Source organism: Gastrolobium bilobum, unplaced genomic scaffold (genome assembly GCF_033153095.1).
Source record: "Gastrolobium bilobum isolate Gb01-03AN ecotype WA unplaced genomic scaffold, APGP_CSIRO_Gbil_v1 utg12922, whole genome shotgun sequence".
NCBI lineage: Eukaryota > Viridiplantae > Streptophyta > Magnoliopsida > Fabales > Fabaceae > Gastrolobium > Gastrolobium bilobum.
In genome coordinates, this window is record NW_026896411.1 from 103,205 (window position 1) to 127,675 (window position 24,471).

The 24,471-nt window shown below is 38.9% G+C and overlaps 1 protein-coding gene across 1 annotated transcript; it reads left to right on the plus strand.

The window, feature by feature from the left end:
- Positions 1-18,831: 18,831 nt before the first annotated feature.
- LOC133299569 (AAA-ATPase At4g30250-like) lies at positions 18,832-21,814 on the plus strand. Its single transcript, XM_061499035.1, has one exon. It carries the CDS (start codon positions 19,971-19,973, stop codon positions 21,771-21,773), a length of 1,803 nt encoding a protein of 600 aa, XP_061355019.1. The 5' UTR covers positions 18,832-19,970; the 3' UTR covers positions 21,774-21,814.
- The last annotated feature ends 2,657 nt before the right edge of the window (positions 21,815-24,471 follow it).

Sequence of the window (24,471 nt, forward strand, 5' to 3'; positions counted from 1 at the left end):
GGAACAAGAAAGAAGTTCATCAATGACATGAAGGAAGGAAGCCAAAGGTGAAGATGGAAAAGTCCAAGAGCAAGGAAAAACATGTGAAAACTAAGTTTAAAGTTCTTGAGAACCCTCCTCCTCATCCACATGCATATGATCATGGAAGGAAATAGTACTGGACCAAGAAGACTGGGTCATCAAAGGTAGCGTGCTTCCAACCACCATAAATCACAAGAGGTACGTCAGACTCGTGACGTTAAACAAGCGCTTCTTGGGAGGCAACCTAAGAGTGTTGAGTCAGTCCTTTTCAATTTTTTTTTTTTTTGTTATTTGTTATTTTGGTTATGTTTTTACATTCCTATTTTGTGTTGAGACAATTGCGATGTTATGCTGTTTAGATATCTTTTGAGTTATGTTGACTTGATGCTTTAACCAGTGTGAGTGTGTTACCTGCACAGAATTTCTTATTCTTTGCCTAGTTTAGTTTTTATTGTTGGGGACGGCAATGTTCTAAATCTGGGAATTGGGCGCACCACATGCGGTACAGAGGAACCAGACAGAAAAGACCTCCAACAGAAAAAAATTCTTGAATCAGGGGAGATATCTGAACCTTTTGTCTCATTTTCTATTGATTTTTTTTGTTTTGATATTTGGTTTTGATAGAAGAATTCTCTGGGCAACATACCTGGATATGTGTTAGCTACTCATGCAATAAGATGATTAAATCTTAGAGAGCATATAAGATACTGTGTGAGAAGTCATAATGGATAAGTGTTTTGAGTAATGCATTGAAGTATAAGAGTTGTTATTGCTCGTTTGATTGAATTCTTTGTTGAGAGTTACAGTTGATATGTGATGATATTGGAATTTAGATTCTAGTTTGATTGCATAGCCGTGAGGTTTGAGCCTATACAATAATTTTTTTTTAGAGAGGCCTCACTGTGATAATACTCTAGAACTTGATCTGTTTCTCTGTAATACATGCATGATCTGAAATGATAAAGAAAATTCTTTCTTGTTAACTCATTGGGCAAATAGCTGACCCGAAAAATTTCCATTGCTAGCCCCTTTGAGCCTTAACCTGTTGTTTCTTGTTGAATTTAACCATGAGACTCTTAGAGCTTATTTTCCTATCAACACACCTTGGATGAGATTGAAGCACTGATTATAGAAATTCAAGGAACAATTTCACCGAAATAAAGTGATAGTAAAAGCAAAAGCTGGGACCAAAGAGAAAAGAAACAAAATGAAAAGTTTCAAAGCAACAGCAAAGCATAAAAAGGTCAAGAAGAAAAAGAAAAGTATGAATAGAAGGGAAAGACTAAGTGAAATTGTGTCTGAGGGTGAACAGCTGAAAATAAATAGCTGTGTTTCAATCTCATGTACAATAAAAAGTAGCCATTTTCCTAGATATTCTTACCCTAGCCTAAGCCAAGTTACAACCCTGCAAAGACCTTTGGATCTAATTGTGCATGTTTTACATGTTCTTCATCTTTAGGAACTTGAGAATAGGATCAAGCTTATGGTAGTCTTATTGCACTGATGGATTGAGAGTTAAACCCAATACACAAGAGTGACAAGTGCAGCGATTATCCTAGTAAGAAGTGATCAAACTAGATTCTAATTCCTTATACAAAAAGTGATTCCTGAAATTCTCAACTTTGAATTCATTCATGCATAGCATTATAACTCTGAATCTCTTCAACGTAGAAAATTACATTAGTGACATAAATTCTTCTCACAGAGTTAATCCTTGCTGCCTGATGTTTGATCTAATTTATTGTTGGGGACAACAATATCTAAATCTGGGAATTGTTTGATGTGCCTTCGGCATATAGGTATTTAAGAGTAAAAAGAACAAGGATTTGATAGTAATTCAGTGATAAAAAGTATTATTTTTAATGAATACTTGATAATCTCTCTTCAGGCACACTTTCACTCAGATTTTATGTTTTTATAGAAGGAAAGCAGAAAAGCAACAGTTTCACGCGATTAGCGTGAGAATGGCATGAAATCTACGCTAAGCGCGCCAACAAGAGCATGTCCACTGATGTTTAACGCTAATGGCGCCAAGTTTATGCTAATGGCACCAACTTCACGCTAAATTAGTGCCAACTTTATGCAAGGTACGCCAAATTAAAGACACCCACTACCTCTTCACGCTAATGGTGTGGGTTTCACGCTAATGGCGCCAAGTACAGAAATCTCAACTTATCGCCCGCGCTAATCACGCGGATTTGGCGCTGATAGCGTGGGCGTCGTGATTCAGTTCCTTGATTTGTGGATTTTGATAAAAACGGAAAGTTAATCAAATAAATCAGAGGATTACGACCTGATTGAGTCATTGGCTATAAAAAGGAGTGAGATACCTAGAGAGAAGGAACTTTTTGCACAAAGGAGAACATGGAGGCAGAGATCAAGCAAGCGTTTGGATTGAAGATTGGAGCCTTCTTCTTCTTCTCTCAATTTTCTGGTTATTGTTTTATTCATGAATTCTTTTCTACATTTTAAATTGTCAGACATGAATATGTCTGGCTAGTCTTTTATTATTGTGGTAAGGGTCACAACCCTTGATGTGAACCCCTTGTAGCTTGGGTAATTTTTATGTTTAATTATTTCAATTGCATTTATTTTATCATGTTCTTCATCTTATAATTCTTCTAGAACCGATCACTCTATTAAGATTGCGAGGGTTAAGGTTTTCAATAGGAATATTAAGATTCTAGTTCCTGACAGAGGGTAAAATAACAATTCATGTACGCACTAGGGATAGGCTACATGAATTGCAAACGTGGAAAATTCATTGGTTTAAAGGATTAACTTGAAAAAGGATTTCTATGGGATTAGGATTCTAATAGGGTTAATAAATTTAAGATCACTAAGGAATTAGGGCTTAACTAATTAATTAATATATGATGATTTGTTTGATCAATGGGTAATTAAATGTAAACTTTAATTAATATTACAAGGTGGAGATAGGAAAGGTGTTGGCGTCTTTTACTGCAATAGCCTTTTAAATATTTTTCTCAACCTTAATCTTTTATTCTCCAGTTTTCAAAAATCATCTCAGAATTGTTCACAAGTTTTGAATAGTTCTCAATTTTTTACAATCACAATCATTCTCAATTCAACTTTTATTCATCCAACAAGAAAGGAATAGTTAAAATAATTTTGGTGCCTCAATCCTCGTGGGACGATATTCTTGCTAATCTTTTATTACTTGGTACAATCGGTGCACTTGCCTATTTTACGCAACAGGCAACATGACCATGATGCGGGTTATGTTGGAGGAGATGAGGGCTGGTCCTGCTGTTGGTCAGTTCCCTCCGCCACCACCTCCACCGCCACCACCGCCGCTGCCTCCACCTAGTGTTCAAGATGAGAGCTTGAGTCACATTGGTAGTGCTACTCATGTCGCTGGGGTTTTGGAACCCTATATGGAGCATGCTGAGGACTGTGACGTGATCGACCGTAGGCTGAACGCTTTCAGAAAGCATAAGCCACCTTCCTTTGATGGGTCTTTGGATCACATTGCTGCCGCGAGATGGCTGCAATCGCTGGACAAGATCTTCCGGGTCATGCAGTGCACAGACCCGCAGAAGCTGATGTTTGCAACCTACATGTTGGAGGGCGATGCCCATGGGTGGTGGACGAACACCTCTCGTGCTTATGAGATGCAGGGTCATGTTATGACATGGTCATTCTTTGAGGATTTCTTTCTGGGTCGGTATTTCCCCTATAACGCGCAGGAGAGGAAAGGAGCAAGTTGGTCGTTGTGCTACAGGTCAGCTTATCTGCTTCCAGTGTGGCAAGAAGGGCCACTTCTCTAGAGACTGTCCGTCGTCAACAACGAGGGCTGCTGCAGTTCAGGTAGTTCCACTTCACATGGTTCCAATGGCACCTACTTCGGCACCTGCAATGCCACCTGCTACTGGACGTGTGTACACGTTGGATCGCCAGCAGTTGGATAGAGCTCTGAACCTTGTCAGAGGTACTGTGTCTATTGGTGATTCATCTGTTGATGTTTTATTTGATTCTGAGGCTACGCATTCTTTTGTTGCAACCCCGGTTGCTTTGGGGATTGAGTTGCCCGTGTCTGTGCTTTCTCCACCGTTGCGGGTGACTACCGCCACCGGAGAAAAGTGTGATGCTACCACTGTTCATCGCGATGTAGCGTGTCAGTGGGACGGCCGTGAGTTCTCGGTAGATCTGATAGGATTGCCGATGGCCAACTTGGAGATTATTTTGGGCATGGATTGGTTGTCCAGAAACTGCGCATTGATTGATTGCTGTTCAAAGCGCGTGGTGATGTCTTCGTGTGATTCCACAGCTAGTTCCTCGCTGTACATTTCTTTGCTGCAGGCTAGGAGAGCCTTGAGAGTTGGGGCATTCGGATATGTCCTGTTGGGAGGTTTGGTGAGTGGGACACAGGAGGACATCACTGGCATTCCTGTGGTGGGGGAATTCCTCGAGTTGTTTCCTGAGGAGATTCCTGAGTTTTCGCCACAGAGGGAGATAGAGTTCTCCATTGATTTATTGCCTAGTGTGGGGCCTATTTCATTAGCTCCATATCGGATGTTGCCACCGGAGTTAGCTGAGCTGAAGAAGCATATTGAGGATCTTTCAGCGAAAGATTTCATTAGACCGAGTGTGTCTCCTTGGGGAGCACCGGTCATCTTTGTGAAGAAGAAGGACGGGACAATGCGATTGTGTACCGACTACCGGCTGTTGAACAAGGTGACGATCAAGAACAAGTATCCCCTTCCTCGGATTGATGATCTGTTGGATCAGCTCTGGGGTGCTTGCGTGTATTTGAAGATTGATCTCCGATCCGGATACCATCAGATTCGGGTTAAGCCGAAGGATGTCCCTAAGACCGCGTTTCATTCGCGATACGGTCATTTTGAGTACTTGGTGATTCCGTTTGGACTCACCAATGCGCCGGCAGTGTTCATGGATTACATGAACAGGATTTTCAGCCGTATCTAGAGCAGTTTGTGATTGTCTTCATTAACGACATCCTAATTTACTCCAAGACTGAGGAGGAGCATGCGGAGCATCTGAGGATTGTTCTGCAAGTGCTGAAGGAGAAAAAGCTTTATGTTAAGCCTTCTAAGTGTGAGTTTTGGCTCAAATCAGTCAAGTTTCTGGGGTATGTGATTTCAGCTGAAGGAGTCGCAGTGGATCCCAACAAGATCGAAGTCGTGCTGGATTGGGAGAGGCCCAAGACGGTTACAGAAGTGAGGAGCTTCTTAGGTTTGGTAGGTTACTATCGGAGGTTCATCAAGGGATTTTCCATGATGGTTCTCCCTTTGACTCGCCTTACCCGAAAGGAGACTCCATTTGTGTGGACTCACAAGTGTGAGGAGTGTTTTCAGGAGTTGAAGGACAGATTGACTACTTCACCAGTGTTGATCCTTCCTAATCCTGAGGAGCAGTTTGAGCTTTACTGTGATGCTTCTGGAAAGGGGCTGGGCTGTGTTTTAATGCAATATGGTAGAGCTGTTGCTTTTTCTTCAAGGCAGTTGCAACCTCATGAGGAGAACTACCCGACTCATGATTTGGAGTTGGCTGCGATTGTGTTTGCTTTCAAAATTTGGAGGCATTACCTGTTCGGTATGCAGTTTTCTGTGTTCAGTGACCACAAGAGCTTGAAGTATCTGTTTGATCAGAAGGAGCTGAACATGAGACAAAGAAGATGGATGGAATTTCTGAAGGACTATGACTTTGAGTTGAAGTACCATCCTGGCAAGGCCAATGTGCTAGCTGATGCTTTGAGTCGAAAATCTGTGAGTCTATCCAGTTTGACGATGGGTGACTTCGATATCATAGAGAAGTTTCGAGATCTGAAGGTGACTTCCTTGTTTGGGGGTGCACTTCTCGAGATGGAGACTGTGAGAGTCAGGAATGAGCTTATGGAGAAGATCCACGAGGCGCAAGTGCAGAGAGAGTGTCTCGACTACGTGAAGAACCAAGACGGTGTGTCTTGGAATGAGGATGAACTTCTGTTGTTTCAGAAGCGGATCGTGATTCCTCGAGGTCCTTTGACCGAAGAGGTTATAGCTGAGGCCCATAAGGGACAGTTTACTGTTCACCTTGGTGCTACAAAGATGTATCAAGACCTGAAGAGGAATTTCTGGTGGCCAGGAATGAAAAAGGACATAGCTGTGTATGTATCCCAGTGTTTGATTTGCCAGAAGGTGAAGATAGAACACCAGAAGCCGTCTGGTAAACTTCAACCTCTTGAGATTCCGGAATGGAAATGGTAGAGCATTTTCACGGACTTCGTTGTGGGTTTGCCGAAGACTCAGGTTGGCTGTGACTCTATATGGGTCATTGTGGACAGACTGATGAAGTCTGCCCATTTTCTTCCAGTGAAGGTGAGCTTCACTACAGAGCAGTTGGCTAAACTGTATGTTCGCGAGATCGTGAGGCTTCATAGGGTCCCCGAGAGTATCATTAGTGATAGGGACCCGAAGTTCACATCTCGGTTCTGGGAGGCGCTGCAGGAAGCTTTTGGAACTCAGTTGAGACTAAGTACAACCTATCACCCTCAGACTGATGGACAGACTAAGCGGACTATACAGACCTTTGAGGACATGTTGCAGGCTTGCATGTTGGAGCAGGGCTCGGCATGGGATAGGTACCTTCCGTTGGTTGTGTTTTCGTATAACAACAGTTTCCATGCTAGCCTGGGTATGGCACCCTACGAGGCGTTGTACGGTAGGAGGTGTCGTACACCTACCTGCTCATCTGAGGTTGGGGATCGTGAGTTGTTTGGTTTGGACTTTGTCCAAGATACCACCCTGTAGATCTAGATGATCAGGGAAAAGTTGAAGCAGGCGCAGAAGAGTTAATACGATGTCAAGCATCGTCCACCGGAGTTCAGTGAGGGTGAGCACGTGTTTGTGAAACTTTCACCTGTCACCGATGTTGGACGGGCACTCAGAGTGAGGAAGCTGAGCCCGCGGTATATTGGGCCATACCAGATCCTTGGTAGAGTAGGACCTGTTGCCTATCAGCTTGCCTTGCCTCCGAACTTGGCCAACATCCACGACGTGTTTCACGTGTCTCAGCTTCGCAAGTATGTAGCGGATCCTTCGCACGTGGTGCAACCGGATGATGTGGAGGTTCGGGAGAACTTGAAACTCTCGTCGGACCACTCAAGATTCTCGATCGTGGCGAGAAGCAGCTGAGGAGCAAGATCATTCCGATGGTCAAAGTGCAATGGTCAGGAAGGACTCCTGAGGAGTGTACCTGGGAGCGAGAGGACGAGCTTCTCTGGTAGTATCCCAATTTCTGAGACAGGTATATTATGATTTTGAGGACAAAATTAAAAAGGTGGGGTGAATGTAAGAACCCGCACCGTTAATTAAGGAAGTTAATTAATTAATTGTGAGAAAATAGGAAATAATTTCATAATTGACCCTAATAATTATTATGAGGCTTTAATAATTATAGTAAGTGAGTAATAATGTTGAAAGTCGCTTTTCTGACGAAAAGTGTAAATACCGGTTCTGCTACTCGGTATAAATACGTACTGAAGAAGTACCCGAAAAATTATAATAAGTACATGAATATTCCTAGAATAATATGTAGGACTGTGATTTCAAGTTTCAAGTTAAAATAATGAGAACTGGTGTCAGAACTGATATTGGCTATGAAAAAGCGCGTACCGAAAAGGTGCTGCGAAAAATATGATAAATCTTGTAAAATTGAGTAGGTTCAGAATCCTGAGTTTGGGATTAAAATGCTAAGTGTAGCTAATTATGATAATACTATGTGTTTAATTGATAAGTGACTATATATACATTAGTTTGGCACCAAACCCTAGGCCATACTAGTCTTCTACGTGAACCTTGGGTGGCTAGTCAGCTGGTGCTTTGCTCCTTAGTCTTTCTTCACCATTCTTGAGCCAAGTTTTCCTCTTTTTCATGGTTTTTTCCTCTTCTACATTGTAAACACTTGGGTGAGTGCATTATGAGGTTGAGATTCAGCTCTTGCTGAGTGGAGGGTGTTGTTAGGGAGTGTTTTATGTGCTGACTTTGAGTTTAGAGAGGGTGTGGACCTTTGGCTTGGCATTGGTGGTGCCAAGAAGTCATCTTTTGGTGCAAAAACCAACATTTGGTGTGGCATTTTCGTTCTCCTTGTAAGTCAGTATATTTGGAGCAGTTTGGTGAGCTCCAAGAGCCTTCCTTTTCTGAGTTTGAAGCTTGGGTAAGTGGTTGAACCTTGATCATGTGTTTCCTTGTTTAAAAATGGAAACTTGATGCATGTAATGGATTAAAGTTGATAACCTAAGGTTTGGTAATGTTAAACACACCTTAAATCGCATGTATAAGCTTCTGTATTCGTAAAATGAACCACCTTTGGGAAGGATATCTCGCGAAATGCAGAACTACATTCTGTCGCGAAATATTTGGATATTGATATCCGGATATTGATATCCGGATATGGGGATCTGGATATCCGGATATTGACAGAGAGATATCCGGATATTGATATTTAGATATGCCCCCGACAGATATCCGGATATTCTGGATTTTCGAAGAACAATAGTTGTATTGTTCATACAGTAGGCTATTGGGGGTTTGTGGACCATAGATTGATGAAGTGGAACTTCTGTAATAATTAAACTAAGTCTGAATCAAGTGATTAAGGGCTTATGGCTTGGTCAGAAGCCTTAAGATGTAAAACGTAAAAGAGAAGCGTTGTCTTTATAGTTATGCTTATGAGCTATGTTTATTGATATGATTACTGGTCCAAATCAGATTGTGATTCTACTGTGTTTGGACTTTGAGCATTGGTTGGACTCTTGGCATTGGATTGTTAGCTTGCAAGGTAAGATTTTGTGTCCTCGGTTTAGCCATGTTGTGGTTCCACCATACCCCATGGGGGAATGGTTTATATGCATGTTGTGTTACATGCTTTGGATATTTTGAAATGCTTTTGAGCTGGTATGTGCAATGGCTTATAATATGTATGTGTTGTTTCCACTTAGTCGGTAAGCCTGAGTATGTAGCGTCATACAAGATGGTGAGTCCGTGGGTGGGTGCAAGTAGCGTCTTGCATATTGTGTGGGTAATAGACGTATTCCTGCATTTCTCTGATGAGTAGAATAGAATTGACACACATGACATGATTATCTGTTGTATTGCACTATTTTGGAAATTATAATGTTAAACTGCTTTTGCACTTATATTGCACGTGTAAGTGAGCTTGGGGTGGAAGATCCTTGAGGACCCCTTGTCTTACTGAGATTTCTTATTTAGAGATCTCACCCCACGTTTGAGGGTGCTTATTTCAGGTTCAAGTAACTTGGAGGCTGATGCCTCTGGCGGCAGTAGGCCAGAGCTTAGTTGATGATTATTGCTGTTTATATTATATGCTGACATGACTGGATTTGGATGTTGTTTATGTGTTCTGCCATTTATGATTATTGAGTTGAGACTATGTTGGGCTTGTTGCCTTATTTGGGTGAGCATGGGGTTTGTCCATGCCACTTTGATGTTAGTACTTTTTAGCTTGAGTTGTATAAACTATTAGGATTTTCCGGTCTACGTGTTGTAGTTCCGTGACTAGAGACTTATATCTGTTATTTAATTAATGAGGTATTTCAGTTAGCTGTCTTTTGCAATTTACATAAAGGAAATGTTTTGAAAACGATTAAGTAATCAAGTTGGTAATGATTAATGACATCATAATTGAAAAGAACTTTATTCCGCATTTTTAATTAAGCGTAGCTTAATACGATGATATGATAACATTACCGGATATATATGGGGTGTTACAGTTAGAAATCTGCTTGTTTTTTAGGTTATCAATCAAAACCGAAAGACTTTCTTCCTGTTCATCTTCTGAAGCTATTTCAGCCCAGGTTTTCTTTGGTAGATGGGTCAAACCTTGGTCTTGGAAGGCTTGAAGTGTTTGGATGGGCATTGCATAGTCTGCCTTAGATTGTTTAGAAGAGGAAGTATCCTCAACTCTTTAGGTAGATGACCCAGTTTAAGGTTGGGTAGATGACCCAGATTGTTGTTGGGCTGGAGACCCAGTTTTTTCTAATTTTTTAGCTAACCCAGCCAGGATTAGCTTTCCTTTCCTCTCTTTAGAAGAGGTTGATTTTACCAATTTTGGCATGTCAGGACACTGTTTATCTTCCCTGCAGAAATTCACGAGTGAGATAATCAGGGAGAGAGTTTGAGGTGCCTTTGAGATATTCAATTTCAAAATCAAAAACACTTAAGATTGCTTGCCATCTAGCAAAAATTTGTTTAGATGCTAGATTCTTTACATCTTTTTGTAAAATGTCTTTTGCAGATTTGCAATCAACACGGGTTAAAAACTTTTGATTTAATAAATCAGATTGAAATTTTGAAATACATAAAACAATTGCTAAAACTTCTTTTTTGACAGTGGAATACTTTTGTTGTGCTGAATTCCAATGCTTTGAAGTGTATGCAATGATATGCTCTTTGTTTGAGACTCTCTGTTTAAGAATGCCACCATAACCTATGTCTGAGGCATCAGTTTCAACAATTTTAAAAGCCTGAGGATTGGGAAGATAAAGACAAGGAAGTTCTTTTACTTTAGCTTTGACCTGTTTGACTACGTCAGTATGAACATCAGTCCAGGGAGGAGGGTCTTTCTTAAGACGATTATGGAAAGGCTTGATCAGATTGTTAAGCTGGGGAAAGAAGTCAGCTACATAATTTAAACAACCAAGAAATCTTTGTAGTTGAGTTTTATCAATGATTTGATTAGAAAATTTGTCAGCAAATTCAATAGCTCTACAAATTGGAGTAATAGTCCCTTGATAAATAGTATGACCGAGGAACCTGATTTTTGTTTGAAAAAGATTTATTTTTGATTTAGAAAGAGCTAAACCACTTTTCCTAATTACATCTACAAAAATATGAAGATGTTTGAAATGTTGATCAATAGATTGGGAAAAGACAAGAACATCATCAATATAGACGATGGTGAAAGTTGAGTATGGATTGCAGATATCATTCATGATTCTCTGAAATTTAGAAGGAGCATTCTTATATATATATATATATATATATATATATATAGAGAGAGAGAGAGAGAGAGAGAGTTAGGATCATTTTGCACCGGTATAAGTTACACTCTAAATATTAATCATTGGTCCTATTTATATCTAATGGTTCTTATTTATTGGATATTTGAGCCGTTAGTTGCAAGTAAATCAATGATTAAGATTTGGTGTAAAATTTATTATTCTTATACTGGTGTAAGAATATCCTATCCTATATATATATATATATATATATATATATATATATATATATATATATATATATATATATATCGGGGTAGGATTCTTTGACACCGGTGTCAAACTAAAAAAATTGACATCAAATCCTAACCATTGATTTACGTCAATCTGACGGTTATAATTTATTTGGGAGTTATTAATTAATTAATTAATGTGATCCAATGATTATAACCGTAAAATTGGCAGAAATGAATGGTTATGATTTGGTGTCAAACTTTTTAGTTTGACACTGATGTCAAAGGATCATTTCCCATATATATATATATATATATATATATATATATATATATATATATATATGTATGTATGTATGTATGTATGTATGTATGTATGTATATATATATATATATATATGTATGTATATATTATTGTCAATCAACTTTAAAGGAGTGTATTCAATTAAGATTTTAAGCAAGGAAAAAAATATGTTGGTACTCAAAAGCTTGTTGATTTCAATGACTTATTTTATTAATGTGGATTTTGTGTGACTTTTTAATGAGATGTATAAATATTATGCCTTTCTCACAATCTCACCTTAGCCCCTTAGATTTCTTTAGATTTATCTGTTGCTTTATTTTCTGCATGAACCAGTGTTATCCTTTTCTCAAACCCAAGGTATGTTCTCTATGGGAATTTTGTAATCGGTGCCAATTTTTACCTCTATCTTAAGGTAGATTATATCAACTGCAAGATTTTACAAGTCATGCAATAACCTTCAAAATGTAAATAAATTCTTTAATCTTCACTATGCATTCTTGAGAATATTATTTTGAATCTATTTTCCAAACCCAATAGCAGGAACGAAAAGATGCTAATGTGTGGAGGGCTAATATAGCTTTTGATATGTGAAAAAATACTACTCAAGAGGACATGAAATTACATCAAATTGCTAGAAGACTGAGAAAATTGAACTAGATTTTACTTTTTTTTAAGTATCATTGCATTTTGTACACTATACATTCAAGTGTACGCGACGACAAGTAGTAAAGGGATATTTGAGACCTTAAAATAGTTCCCACCAAGACTATTGTATCATTTATATAGGAATTTTGCAATTGAGAAAAGTGAAAAAAATTAAATCTAATTCTAATTTTATAAAAGACAAATAGGAAAAGTTGGGAAAATTTTAAGAAGACATTTTAAGAAGAATAACAAAACAAAAAGAAGGCCTAAGAAATTTTTATAAGATTCGGTTGTTAACAAATTAAAAATAGGTTTTCAAAAGTGTAAAATTTTTAAAGAAGAATAACAAAACAAAATGAAGGCCTAAGAAATTTTTATAAGATTCAGTTGTTAACAAAATTAAAAATAGGTTTTCAAAAGTGTAAATTAAAGCAAAACTTAAATTGCAATTCTGAATAACTAAATTTGTTTTAAGTAGTATGGGAAAATGAAGTTGGGTTTTCGTTTCTCAAATCCTCTTTTGCATCAAAATTCTTCTTCCTTGTTTTCTTCCTCGCCCTTTTTTTTCCTTCATTGTAATTCACTTGAACTTTAGGATGAGATATGTAGATACAAGATATATTTTAATGATAATAAAGAGGCAATAACAAAAAGAGAAGAATTTTGATCAAAAGCCAAAATCATCAATCATGTGTGAAGATGTAAGAATATACCACACAAGAAGAAGAATAGCATATCAAAGTGGCAAGGACATGGATGAGCCTTGAACAAAACTAGCAATGGATTAAGAGAAATAAAGAAGAATTAGAAGAATAAAATTAATATCAAAGGCAACAAATCATGAAAAATCTTTAAGAGAAGTTTAATATCACAAGCCATGGTGATTCATGGATGTTGCAGTAAGGACTCAAGTGACATTTTAATGCACATAAACACAAAATTTTGATCATCCATCTTGCGGAGTTGAGAAGAAGTAATGGAACTACCATTATTCTTGCTCTGGGGCATAATGTCTTGAAATTGGACCAAAAGTAGCTAATCATTGAATTCTTGGAATACCAAATGATGGTACCTCAGTTGGCGTCTGTAACACCCCATATGCATCAGAATTTGTTACCATATTACGGTATTAAGCGCAGCTCAATTAAATACGGAAGCTAAATTAAATTAAGTTATAAGACATGCAAGATCACTTTTTCCTTATTAACATATCAATATAAAATCCTTCTATATCCTTATGTAATTGCAAAACCACAAATAAAATCCTGAAATGCCTCAATATCATAAATAAATACTAAGTCATGAACCTACATCGCATAGTCATGAACCTACATCGCATAGTCATGACCAACATCCATATCTCATGGCGTAACAGAATACATATGTTCCACAATAACACAAATAAATCAAGGCATGGACAACCCCCATGCTCACAAACAATAAAACATACATAATCTGGTAAAAAGATAACGTCATAATAATCAGGTCACGGTACAATAATAATATCCATAATGATCTTAATAAAACATGCATCTCAAATAAATTCTACTCCGGCCTCTTGCCTCGGGAAGCATCCATCTTATGGACATCTGACCTGAAAATATGCCCCACACGGGGTGAGATCTCTAAAAAGAAATCTCAATAAGCAAGGGTTCTCGAAGAGTTCTTCCGCCCTAAGCTCACTTCGGTATAACAGTTCAAATATAACAGTTCAACAGTAATAGCATAATCACATGATGCAGCAACATATATATATCATGCATGTGTGCTAATAAGTCGACTGGCCAGAGAACAGTATGATTTACACACGTTTGCTACATACATAAGAAGTATAAGGATCTTGCCTCATACCCACACTCAGGGAATACAGTCTTGTGCAGCTCCACATTGCACTCATGTATTAGCCATCTTGTGTGTAATACACCACATAACATACATATATAAGAGTGCACCATTTTATCATCTCAAATAACAGATAAACACATATACCACATAAAACTACAATTCCTCTCTTGGAGTATGGTGGAACAAATAGGGATTAACCCTGAGAACACGGAACTTACCTGTCAAGTAGTGTACTCAAGCTCAAAAGTCTAAATAGCAATCCACGGTTCACCAAACAGCAAAAGCACAGTTTGTTTATGCCATAAATATCATTAATATTCATAGTCTAGAGTTTCATTGCATAAGGACAACATTTCCTTTTTCGTTTAATGACTATCGGCTTCTCCCAAAGCCTTAATAATGGTTTATTTCATTTTTATCACTTGAACACTTCTAGGACAAGCCCACACTGATTCATTAAGATCCTATATTGTATTTAAGGCTTCCCAACTTGTTAAAATTGATTTTAGGCTCATTCTGCCAAAAGTATTTGAATACTCCTCGATAAGTATTCGAATACTTTTGTTCCCAGAAAAGTATCCCCATAATTTTACTAAAGTATCTGAATATCAAAAGTATCCCAATACTTTCACTAAAGTATTCGAATACCAAAAGTATCTCAATACTTTTCGATAAGTATTCGAATATAAGGCAAGTATCCTAATACTTCACGAAAAGTATTCGAATACTTTTCAGACAGAATGCAAAAACTTGAATGGTTTCTGCATAAACTCGATTTTAAGGGTCCTCCAATGGTTCTAAGTCCATTTTCTTCACAAACGGAAGTTTATTACCATATATTAAACATAGATTAACAATCCTTAACTTGAACAATCAAAGTTCCTCTCTTTAAGGACACACACAAGCTATGTTCATAAAATTTCAAAGGAAGTGATCATGGTTTACCTTAAGGCTTGTGAAAACAGAAAAATGAAGTGTCTTGAAGCTTTCTACACCACCCTATAATTCTGACTCAACAAGGCCACAAATTTGGTTAACAAGTTAGGTCCTTTACTCCACAAAATGGCTTCTTGAAGCATCAAATGCAAAGGAAATGGCTTCCACACCACCAACTCAAGAAGTCAGCCTCTCAACCCCACAAACAGAACTCAGAACCTCTCAAGAAGTGGTTTTTCTCCCTCACCAAGTTTGCTCTCAAGTGTTTACAAGATTAGAGAGGAAGAATCAAGTAAAAAGGTGGTGTCTTTAGGGTTTTCTTTGCTTAAAAGGCTATGGAATAGTGTCGGAGTATTTTGGTCAGCCATGAACAATGAAGAACAATACGTAGAGGATGGTAGAAATATGACCTAGGTTTATGTGCCTTCCAATTTATATCGGTGTGCCCACTAATCAACAGTATTAGTTCTAATAGCTCCGCTAAAAAATTTTCTACCAAACTTAATATCTTGAACCTAGCCATTTTTCTAGGAATTATCATATTTTTATTATGATTTTCGCAGCACTTTGTCGGTACGCATTTTATACGTACCCGCTATTATTTCTGACATCAACGCTCATTATTCTTACTCCAAACTTGATATTATGGTCCTAGATATTTTTCTAGGAACATTTATATACTTATTATAATTTTTTGGGATACTTCACCGGTACGCATTTATACCGTGAAGCAGAACCGGTATCTGCACTTTTCATCAGAAAAGCGATTTTAAGCATTAATTATCCTTCTCAATAATTATTCTAATCTTTCTATATTTATTCAAGGTCAATTATGAAATTATTTCTTAAACTCATGATTAATTTATTTAAATACCTAATTTATCGGTGCGGGTTCTTACAGCGTCAAGTTTCTGAGCAGGAGCGAATGAGAGCATGTGTTCATAGTGTCGTCTTTGAGAGGGATTTAAAGTCTTAATGCCAGAACCCGCTCTGAATCAAACTAATCGTGAAGTAATGAACTAATTAGAATATCTCTATAAAAAAAAATTTGAATCCTCGGAAGTCGGAACCAAATCAGCTCCTTTCAAATCTAGCATAAATAAATCCAAGGTAAAACAGTGCGATTGGATTGTGAGAGGCACTACTTGACCAGTCCAAAGTGTTTCAGTGATTCACATAGCCTGCTAAATATTTTGGGCCGTCTCGCTGCTCTCTTTGGACGTGGACCCAAGGCCACCCTTTGTTGAAGTGGGTCTAAGCTAATATCCACTGTTATAAAACACATGTCCATCTTGCAAGGCTGGCAATTGGAGCAAAGCAGTGTTTTCTGTCGTCACATTTTTTATGCCAATCACTGCCTTACTCAAGCACATTACGTCAACATCAGTGAGTGTTCACCATTGATTTCCTTCCCAATCTTCCTCGAGTTTTCAACTATTCAGGGGCTACATTGATTTGGATCTCTTAATATTTTTTATTCATTAACTTGAATGGCTGGAGATTGATCTAATATGATGTACTATTCATATATGTCTGCATTATGATAACTGGCGAGCCTTGATGTAGTTTTATAAATCTATGTTTCATTTTTATTTTTATTTTCCAGTGTTGAGGTAAATCTTTTGATTACCGAAATAATTGGCATTTAAGGTAAAATTTAAAATAAGTATTTTTTTCAAAAAAAATAAACAAATTGAAAATGTTACAAAAAATTAAAAAAAAAAATATATATATATATATATATATATATATAAATATAAATCCTTTTCAAAAAAAATTAAAATTAATCCAACTGTAATTATTTTTTTTAAGAACAAAGTGGTTTTGAGTTTCTTCTTGCTTGATACATAGGATGGAGATCTCTCGTCTCAAATCAAAATTTAATTTTCATACTTTAATTTTCTTTAAAAATTATTTATGGTTTCATTTTATTTTATTTTATTTTATTCTAGGAGTAAAACGTATATTTTTAAAATTTATTAATAGTTTACATAAATGCTGGAATTAAATTTCACCATTAGTGCACAATCAAACTTCCAAACCCAATTTCAATTTTAAAAGACCAGATTCAAAAATAAAATAAAAAAGTATTTTTAATTTAAATAAAATAATGATAAGTTCATTTTTTTTATTTTGTGTAAATAAAATTTTAGTTGCCTACTCGTCGCAACGACCTCTTATCACGGTCTTTGCATACTTTGCGGAAGAGATCAAGAAGTCTTTTACATTTTCTAAAGAATTACTCTTTTTCCAACAAAACGGTCAAAGAATCAAGTCTAATGAATCTTAAATTCGTAATATCGAAAGGTAAATCTAGTGCCGGTATAATTTATTATTTCTAAGTTTGTTTCACGTCATAATTTAGAAATAGCTCCAAGTCAAGGTAAATCAACTCCATAATTAAGGTGTCTTAAGTATGAGTTTATGTGCAGATTAAGTACGATAAAAATCTTTCTGCTTTCAGTCAAACTGATCTTTAATAGTCTCATATTTCTCTTACTCGGAACAGATCTAATTATGTAGTTGGAATATTTACATTTTTATACTAACCCGAAAATGGATATTTTAATTTTCACATAAGATCAATCTAATTTTTTACTCTTTTTAAGAATTTTTATGTATAGAATATCCTTTGGGAAAAGCATGTCCTATAAACTTATCTCTTTTTAAGAGAAAGATAGACACAAAGAGATAAAACCACACATTTATTTCTCTCGTCTTTATTGTTTTCGGCAAGACTCACACCTCTTTGTGTCTATCTCTCTTTTAAAAAATCCTAAGCTTATGTCCTTTAAAAAGACATACACTTTTTCTATATCTTTTATAATAAGTCAATGACTAAATGAAAATAAACGTTGGTTTATCCTAACAATTATATTTTTTATTTAGGAGTTAAGTTAAAGAGGATTACATGACCAGCCCTGCTTACAAATATCATAGGTATTCTATGCATTGATGAATAATAAAAAAGAATGGATAATGAAGATGGCTAATAGGTTATCTCGATATAAAAAGCCAAGCTAAACAACAAATATGTGAAGTGCAATCTTTCATTCTACCCCTTGGTATCTAATGGCATGATAATACTACTGAGCTCGATAGTCTGATCCATTTCTTGATGAATCACTTGTAAAAAGCTGTTATGCATGAATGGAGTGTGATCCATTTGATCAATTTACATTCTAGGGAGAACCCACTTTTGGCTTTATTCTGATGCCACTATTTAAGCATAACTTTCTCTCAAGGCTGACCTACACTAATGGATGGCCACGACATAGTTAACTAAGCTTATACTATATAGGTGAAGTGCAATCTCTCATTCTAGCACACCTTAACTATGGTTTGATTTAGAACCGCGACAGATAACATTGCTATACTTAATAGTCTGATCCGTTCTCTTGATTCGATCTTGGAACCCTTTACATAGATGGAATATGATCCATTTGATTATTGACATTCCAGGGAGAATCCTCTTTTTGGCTTTATTCTTGATACCCCCATTTATGGAGAGCTTTCTCTCGAGGCTGACCTACACTGAAATTTTTGCCCATCCTCCATATTCGTGGCTTTTAATGCCATACACATGCCTCTTTTTCTTTTTCTCCTCCTTTTATTTTCTCTTTCCATGTTCCCTTTCTCAAAATTTCAACCATTTTATATGCAGATACCTAAAACCATAGAAGGGGCAACAAAGATTTGATAAGAACGACAGCCAAACACCATAGGATTACAATCTGAAGGTGCAAATTGCATTGTTTTAGTAAAGGAGATTTAGACAATTTTCTGTAAAGAAGCATAAATGAAACTTTGTTTCAAAAGCACAAGCATGTAAAGATATAAAAGAAATGTAATGCAGAAGAAAGAATACCATAACTTTAAGGTCTATACATCTCAATCTCATAGACCCTCCCACCACCATGCATGCCAATAAGTAAAAGCCTACAATAATGTAATGAAAAGTTCAAAACATAGAAATGCCCAACCAATTCAGCAACTCAGTCTTTCAATCGGCATTTTAGTTACAATCTATTATTAGATACTTAATACTTGTGCATTGAAATCTAACCACATCACCTGCAATGACCTACAGCCCCTTAAGTACAGAGGTAAAAAAGTAATCATAAAATGAATTTAAAATTTATCCAATGGGAATTTAAAATTTATCCAATGGGTTCATCCGTACCAATTTGAACCAACATGGTGCACACAAAAACATGAAAATCATCATCCCCTCATTATCATCTTCTACTGGTACTCATGATGAGTGACTGATGACTTAAAATAATTCATAAGAACATTCTCTGACCTTGGAAATTGCAAATTACAACAACAAAGAAGTTAAAAAGATAAAGTGTGATTTGTCAAGAAAGAACCAAAAAGCAGTTTCTACTCAACAAGATCCCCTCCATATCACACTTACCCCGTGTGTTTGCGTGCGTGCCACTGTGCACATTGCTCCTATTATCTCTTGAAGAACTTTACTAAAGCTAGCTAGGGCGTGTGTGCAATGTACAATTATGGGCATTAGTTACAACTTCCAACACCAAGATGCTTGTGAAAATTGATTGAATTTTGACGAATATCAATAAAGTTTAATGCATCCCTTAACAAGTAAATACACCATAGTCATACAATAAGCACAAAATAATCCAGGAAAAGAAAACAAATTAACAATTGAAAGGTTGAAGCTGAAAAAAACTTGCATTTTTCTGTGATTTTGGTTTTTGAGCCCACAAAAAGAAGTGCACCATCCAAGTGATTCAGAGGTAAAAACAAGCAACAAAATGAAAGAGAGAACCTTTGGCTAACAAAAATTTACATTTTCTGAGATTCTGTACGTATGGCAGTGTATGTGTAACCCACATTTTAGAGATGAGGCTATGGCCATGATTCATGAACAACAATCAAACCCATGTCTACAAACGAAACAAAGCAAAAGCAAAAAAGTAAAGTGGTCGGCTTAATCATCTTTACCTTTAACTTTTCCTAATCTGCTATATGCTTAATGCTTCTTTTTCATCCCAAACCCAAAACATTATTCTTTACCAGACTCTGTTCTTGCTTTAATGCAATGTATAAGAACCCCAAAAAAGAAACCATTCTCATTCCATTTTCCACTTCCATCAATTCCTCAAACTCAATCACCAATTCACAACAGACACAACAAAAAAATCCCAAACCAACACACACAAACAAAACAGCAAAACAGAGAGAGAAACATCAAAAAAAAAAAAAAATGGAGATATTATCACAAATGTGGTCACTGTTAGGGTTACTCACAGTTCTCCAAAACGTCTTACCATCACAGCTTCTCTCTCTGCTTCACTCTCTTTACGAATCGCTGCAAGATTTGCTTTCTCCATACTCATACTTCGAGATCCCGGAGTTCAACGGTTACTGCGGCGTCGACCTCAACGATCTCTACCGCCACGTCCACCTCTACCTCAACGCCGCGAACCACTCCCCCGCGGCGGCGTGCCGCCGCCTCACGCTCTCCCGTTCACCCTCCTCCAACCGAATCTCCTTCGCCGTCGCGCCGAACCACACCGTCCACGACGCATTCCACGGCCACCGCGTTTCCTGGACCCACCACGTCGACACCGTGCAAGACTCCCTCGAGGAGAAGCGCAGCTTCACCCTCCGCCTCCCTAAACGCCACCGCCACGCGCTTCTTTCGCCTTACCTCGCTCACGTGACCGCACGAGCCGAGGAGTTCGAGCGCGTGTCCCGCGAGCGCAGGCTCTTCACCAACAACAACGGATCCGGATCCTTCGAATCGGGTTGGGTCTCGGTCCCGTTTCGCCACCCATCAACATTCGAAACCCTAGCCCTAGAACCGGAGCTGAAGAAGCAGATTAAAAACGACCTAACAGCTTTCTCAAACGGCAAGGAGTTTTACCACCGGGTCGGGCGGGCTTGGAAGCGCGGGTACTTGCTTCACGGCCCACCCGGGTCGGGTAAATCTAGCCTCATTGCAGCTATGGCGAATTTCCTCTGCTACGATGTTTACGACTTGGAACTCACCAAAGTGAACGACAACTCTGAGCTTCGTTCGCTGTTAATCCAAACGACGAACCGTTCCATAATCGTGATCGAGGACATCGATTGTTCAGTGGACTTTAATTTAACAGCGGACAGAACGGCGAAGAAAATGGCTAACAAATTGTCGTCTAAAGTGAGAAAGGAGAAAACGGCGTCGATTTCTTCGGGTTGTGAGGAAACCGGACGGGTCACGCTTTCGGGGCTCCTGAATTTCACGGACGGGTTGTGGTCGTGCTGCGGGGAGGAGAGGCTGGTGGTGTTCACGACCAACCACCGCGACAGCGTGGACCCGGCGTTGGTTCGGTGCGGGCGCATGGACGTGCACGTGAGCCTCGGCACGTGCGGGGTGCATGCGTTTAAAGAGTTGGCGAGGAACTACTTAGGGGTTGAGTCGCACGTGATGTTCGAGGCTGTTGAGGGGTGCATTCGCTCAGGTGGGTCCCTCACGCCGGCACACGTGGGAGAGATTTTGTTGAGGAACAGAGGGGATGCTGACGTGGCGATGAGGGAGGTGGTGTCCGCCATGCAGGCCAGGATGGTGGCTGTTGCAGCCACCGCCGACCCTACGGATAATGAGGAGACGGCGGTGGCGGTGGGAGTGAGGTCGCCGGAGAGTGTGCTGCTGATGGGGTCGCCGGAGAATTGGGATACGTTCAGCGGGAAGAAGAGGAAGGAACAACAACAACATGGGTCGAATAACTGGGACAAGAAAGCCAAGTTTTTTGTGAGGTTAAGGTCGTTGACCAAATCTGACTCTGGTAGATGATTTTTTTTTAATTATTTTTAGGAAAAAAACAACAATGGAATGAATGCAATGTATTAAGGATAATGATATTTTTAGTTATTTGGTGTGATTATTGTATCGTATAATATAAACTTATATAGCAGAATCTCTTTATATATTAAAATGATGTATAACTTAATCGGAACTAGAAGGATAGGATTAGGCCTAATAAGGAGTTGATGTATTAACCAATGCAATTCTCAATAATTAATATATTATTTTAATATTAATATATTAAAATAAAAAATAATTTTTCAATATATAATTTTTTTAAAATATTCGAGATTTTTATTTTTATAAAAGTTAATATATATTTTGGACACACTAATCTATAGATTTCTATAAAAAAAATAATATGCTGATATATTTGGAAGAATTATGTAAATTCATTATTAAAAGGTATTTTTGACAAATATTTATTTTTAACCTATCTAGTATTGTACCGTGTATTACCAAACATTGGATGACATTATCTTACACAATATGATGTCAAATGTTGAAAGTATTAAAATTTAATCAGATCTTATACCATCAGACTTTATCCTATACTATGTACCTGTTCTGGATGGCTCAACATGAAATGGCCCAGCAACTCAAGCCCAGTTCCACCCCATATCCACGTCAGCCCTAAGGGCAGCATAGGATCTCACCCCAGCTCTGCACGTAGCGGTTGGCCCTATGAGTAACACTAAAATGTCCTGTCTTGGGGTCCTAACCCACAAAGGTGACCGCCGCAGGCTCCATTTAGGGAAACTACCCTTTGTCCTCTGTTGACATTGCCAGTCGCAGAGGATGCAGCGCTGTTATCATAGCAGCGCCTGCCACACCCAATGTCAGGCAGCATAGCGAATCCAGAGGAGAGTTTACCTCTCCTCGCCTACCCGCACCAGATAACACATAATCTTCCCTTATAAATAGCCCCAGAGGCATACCAAGCAGAGCATCTTATGTATCGTTATTATACTCATTTCTATTAAGTCACATATTTAACCATCATTCCTCCATTGTTATTAACTTGTTATACTTGGAATCGTACCATCTAGCCTGGTCTTTACCTAAGCTAGAGGTATCATCCATACACTGACAACCCCCCCCAAAGGGAACATAGTGGCCTTATAGATTTCAACGGTACATTGGTGCTGTCTGTGAGAAATCTATAAACTTCTATTCCCATTCTCCTACCAAAGATCTACAAGACGCTTTCCACCTTCTGGAAACCAACATGGTCGTTACAACACGGCGAGCAGAACAGGCTAGGGTTGTAACTCCAGAGGGACATGTACAAACAGTGCAATCTAACTCCCCTCCATCCATGCATTCGGCCCCAGCCGAGCGGGCAGCTGTCGAAGCCCTCTCCCCAGTACTACAATCTATAGGTCCTCAGCTACCAGGTCCTGGCGGCGTGACGGTGAAGACGAGGACTCAGCTGTGGTTACGCGGTTGACACTCCAGTTGGCGATTATTGCTTGCATGAATAAGGGGTCGTCATGCCCAGGGAGGATGTCGCCCAACTCGTTGAAATCCCAGACGATCTTAGGTTTGGCTGGGCCTCCATCAGTTTTGGCTTTGCTGATGACTTTGCCAGTTACTGCTAAACACTATTTTAAGTGTCTTTTTCGGGCGTTGACTGTTACCCCGCCTCTGCCAAGTCCTCCAGAAATCATGTTTATCACGCCATGCTTGATCACAGCTGAGTCCTCGTCTTCACCGACAGAGGGACGAGACAGCTTTCATATCTCATAAATGTGCCCCGCGCCCTGACGTTTGGGTTTCCTGCAGGTAATGATAGGTTTTCCCCATCATTACACCTCATCGAAAAGCGAACAGACACCCCTTCCTATCAGGGACACGTGTTCACAGCCACAGAGGCTTCCCACTAAGGCGAAACGTGTCAAGAAACCAAACCGTCAGTAACCCCAAATTCACAAGGAGAAACTGGGTGATGGATCGTCAACCCATCGCCCACGTATAAGATCCGAACCTACTAACCGTTCTGGGATCGCCACAAGTAACTTACCGTAATGATGCCCCACCCCAATAAAGACACAGAAATATCTCATCTAAGGACCGTAACCCAATAAAGGCCCTCCATCGCTACGCCTCACTACTATCCAGGCAGTGCTAACCGCCTGGGGCATTGTCTACCACCCGGGACGAAAATAAGGTGTCTCTCCCTCCTGGGTTCCCTTTCTCTCATCATCTTACAGGTCGCCAGACATGTGTCGCCTAAGACATTTAACTTGCCACCAACCTACGCTTGCTACCAAGCTGGGGGGGCTCCTGTTCCGGATGGCCCAACATGAAATGACCCAGCAACTCAGGCCCAGTTCCACCCCCTATCCACGTCAGCCCTAAGGGCAGCATAGGATCTCACCCCAGCTTCGCACGTAGCGGTTGGCCCTATGAGTAACACTAAAATGTCCTGTCTTGGGGTCCTAACCCACAAAGGTGACCGCCGCAGGCTCCATATAGGGAAACTGCCTTTTGTCCTCTGCTGACATCGCCAGTCGCAGAGGATGCAGCGCTGCTATCATAGCAGCGCCTGCCACGCCCAACGCCAGGCAGCATAGCGAATCCCGAGGATAGTTTACCTCTCCTCGCCTACCTGCACCAGACAACACATAATCTTCCCTTATAAATAGCCCCAGAGGCATACCAAGCAGAGCATCTTATGTATCGT

Excerpts from the sequence above, each read along its gene's own strand:
- LOC133299569 (XM_061499035.1), top strand. The coding sequence starts at position 19,971 with ATGCTTCTTTTTCATCCCAAACCCAAAACATTATTCTTTACCAGACTC.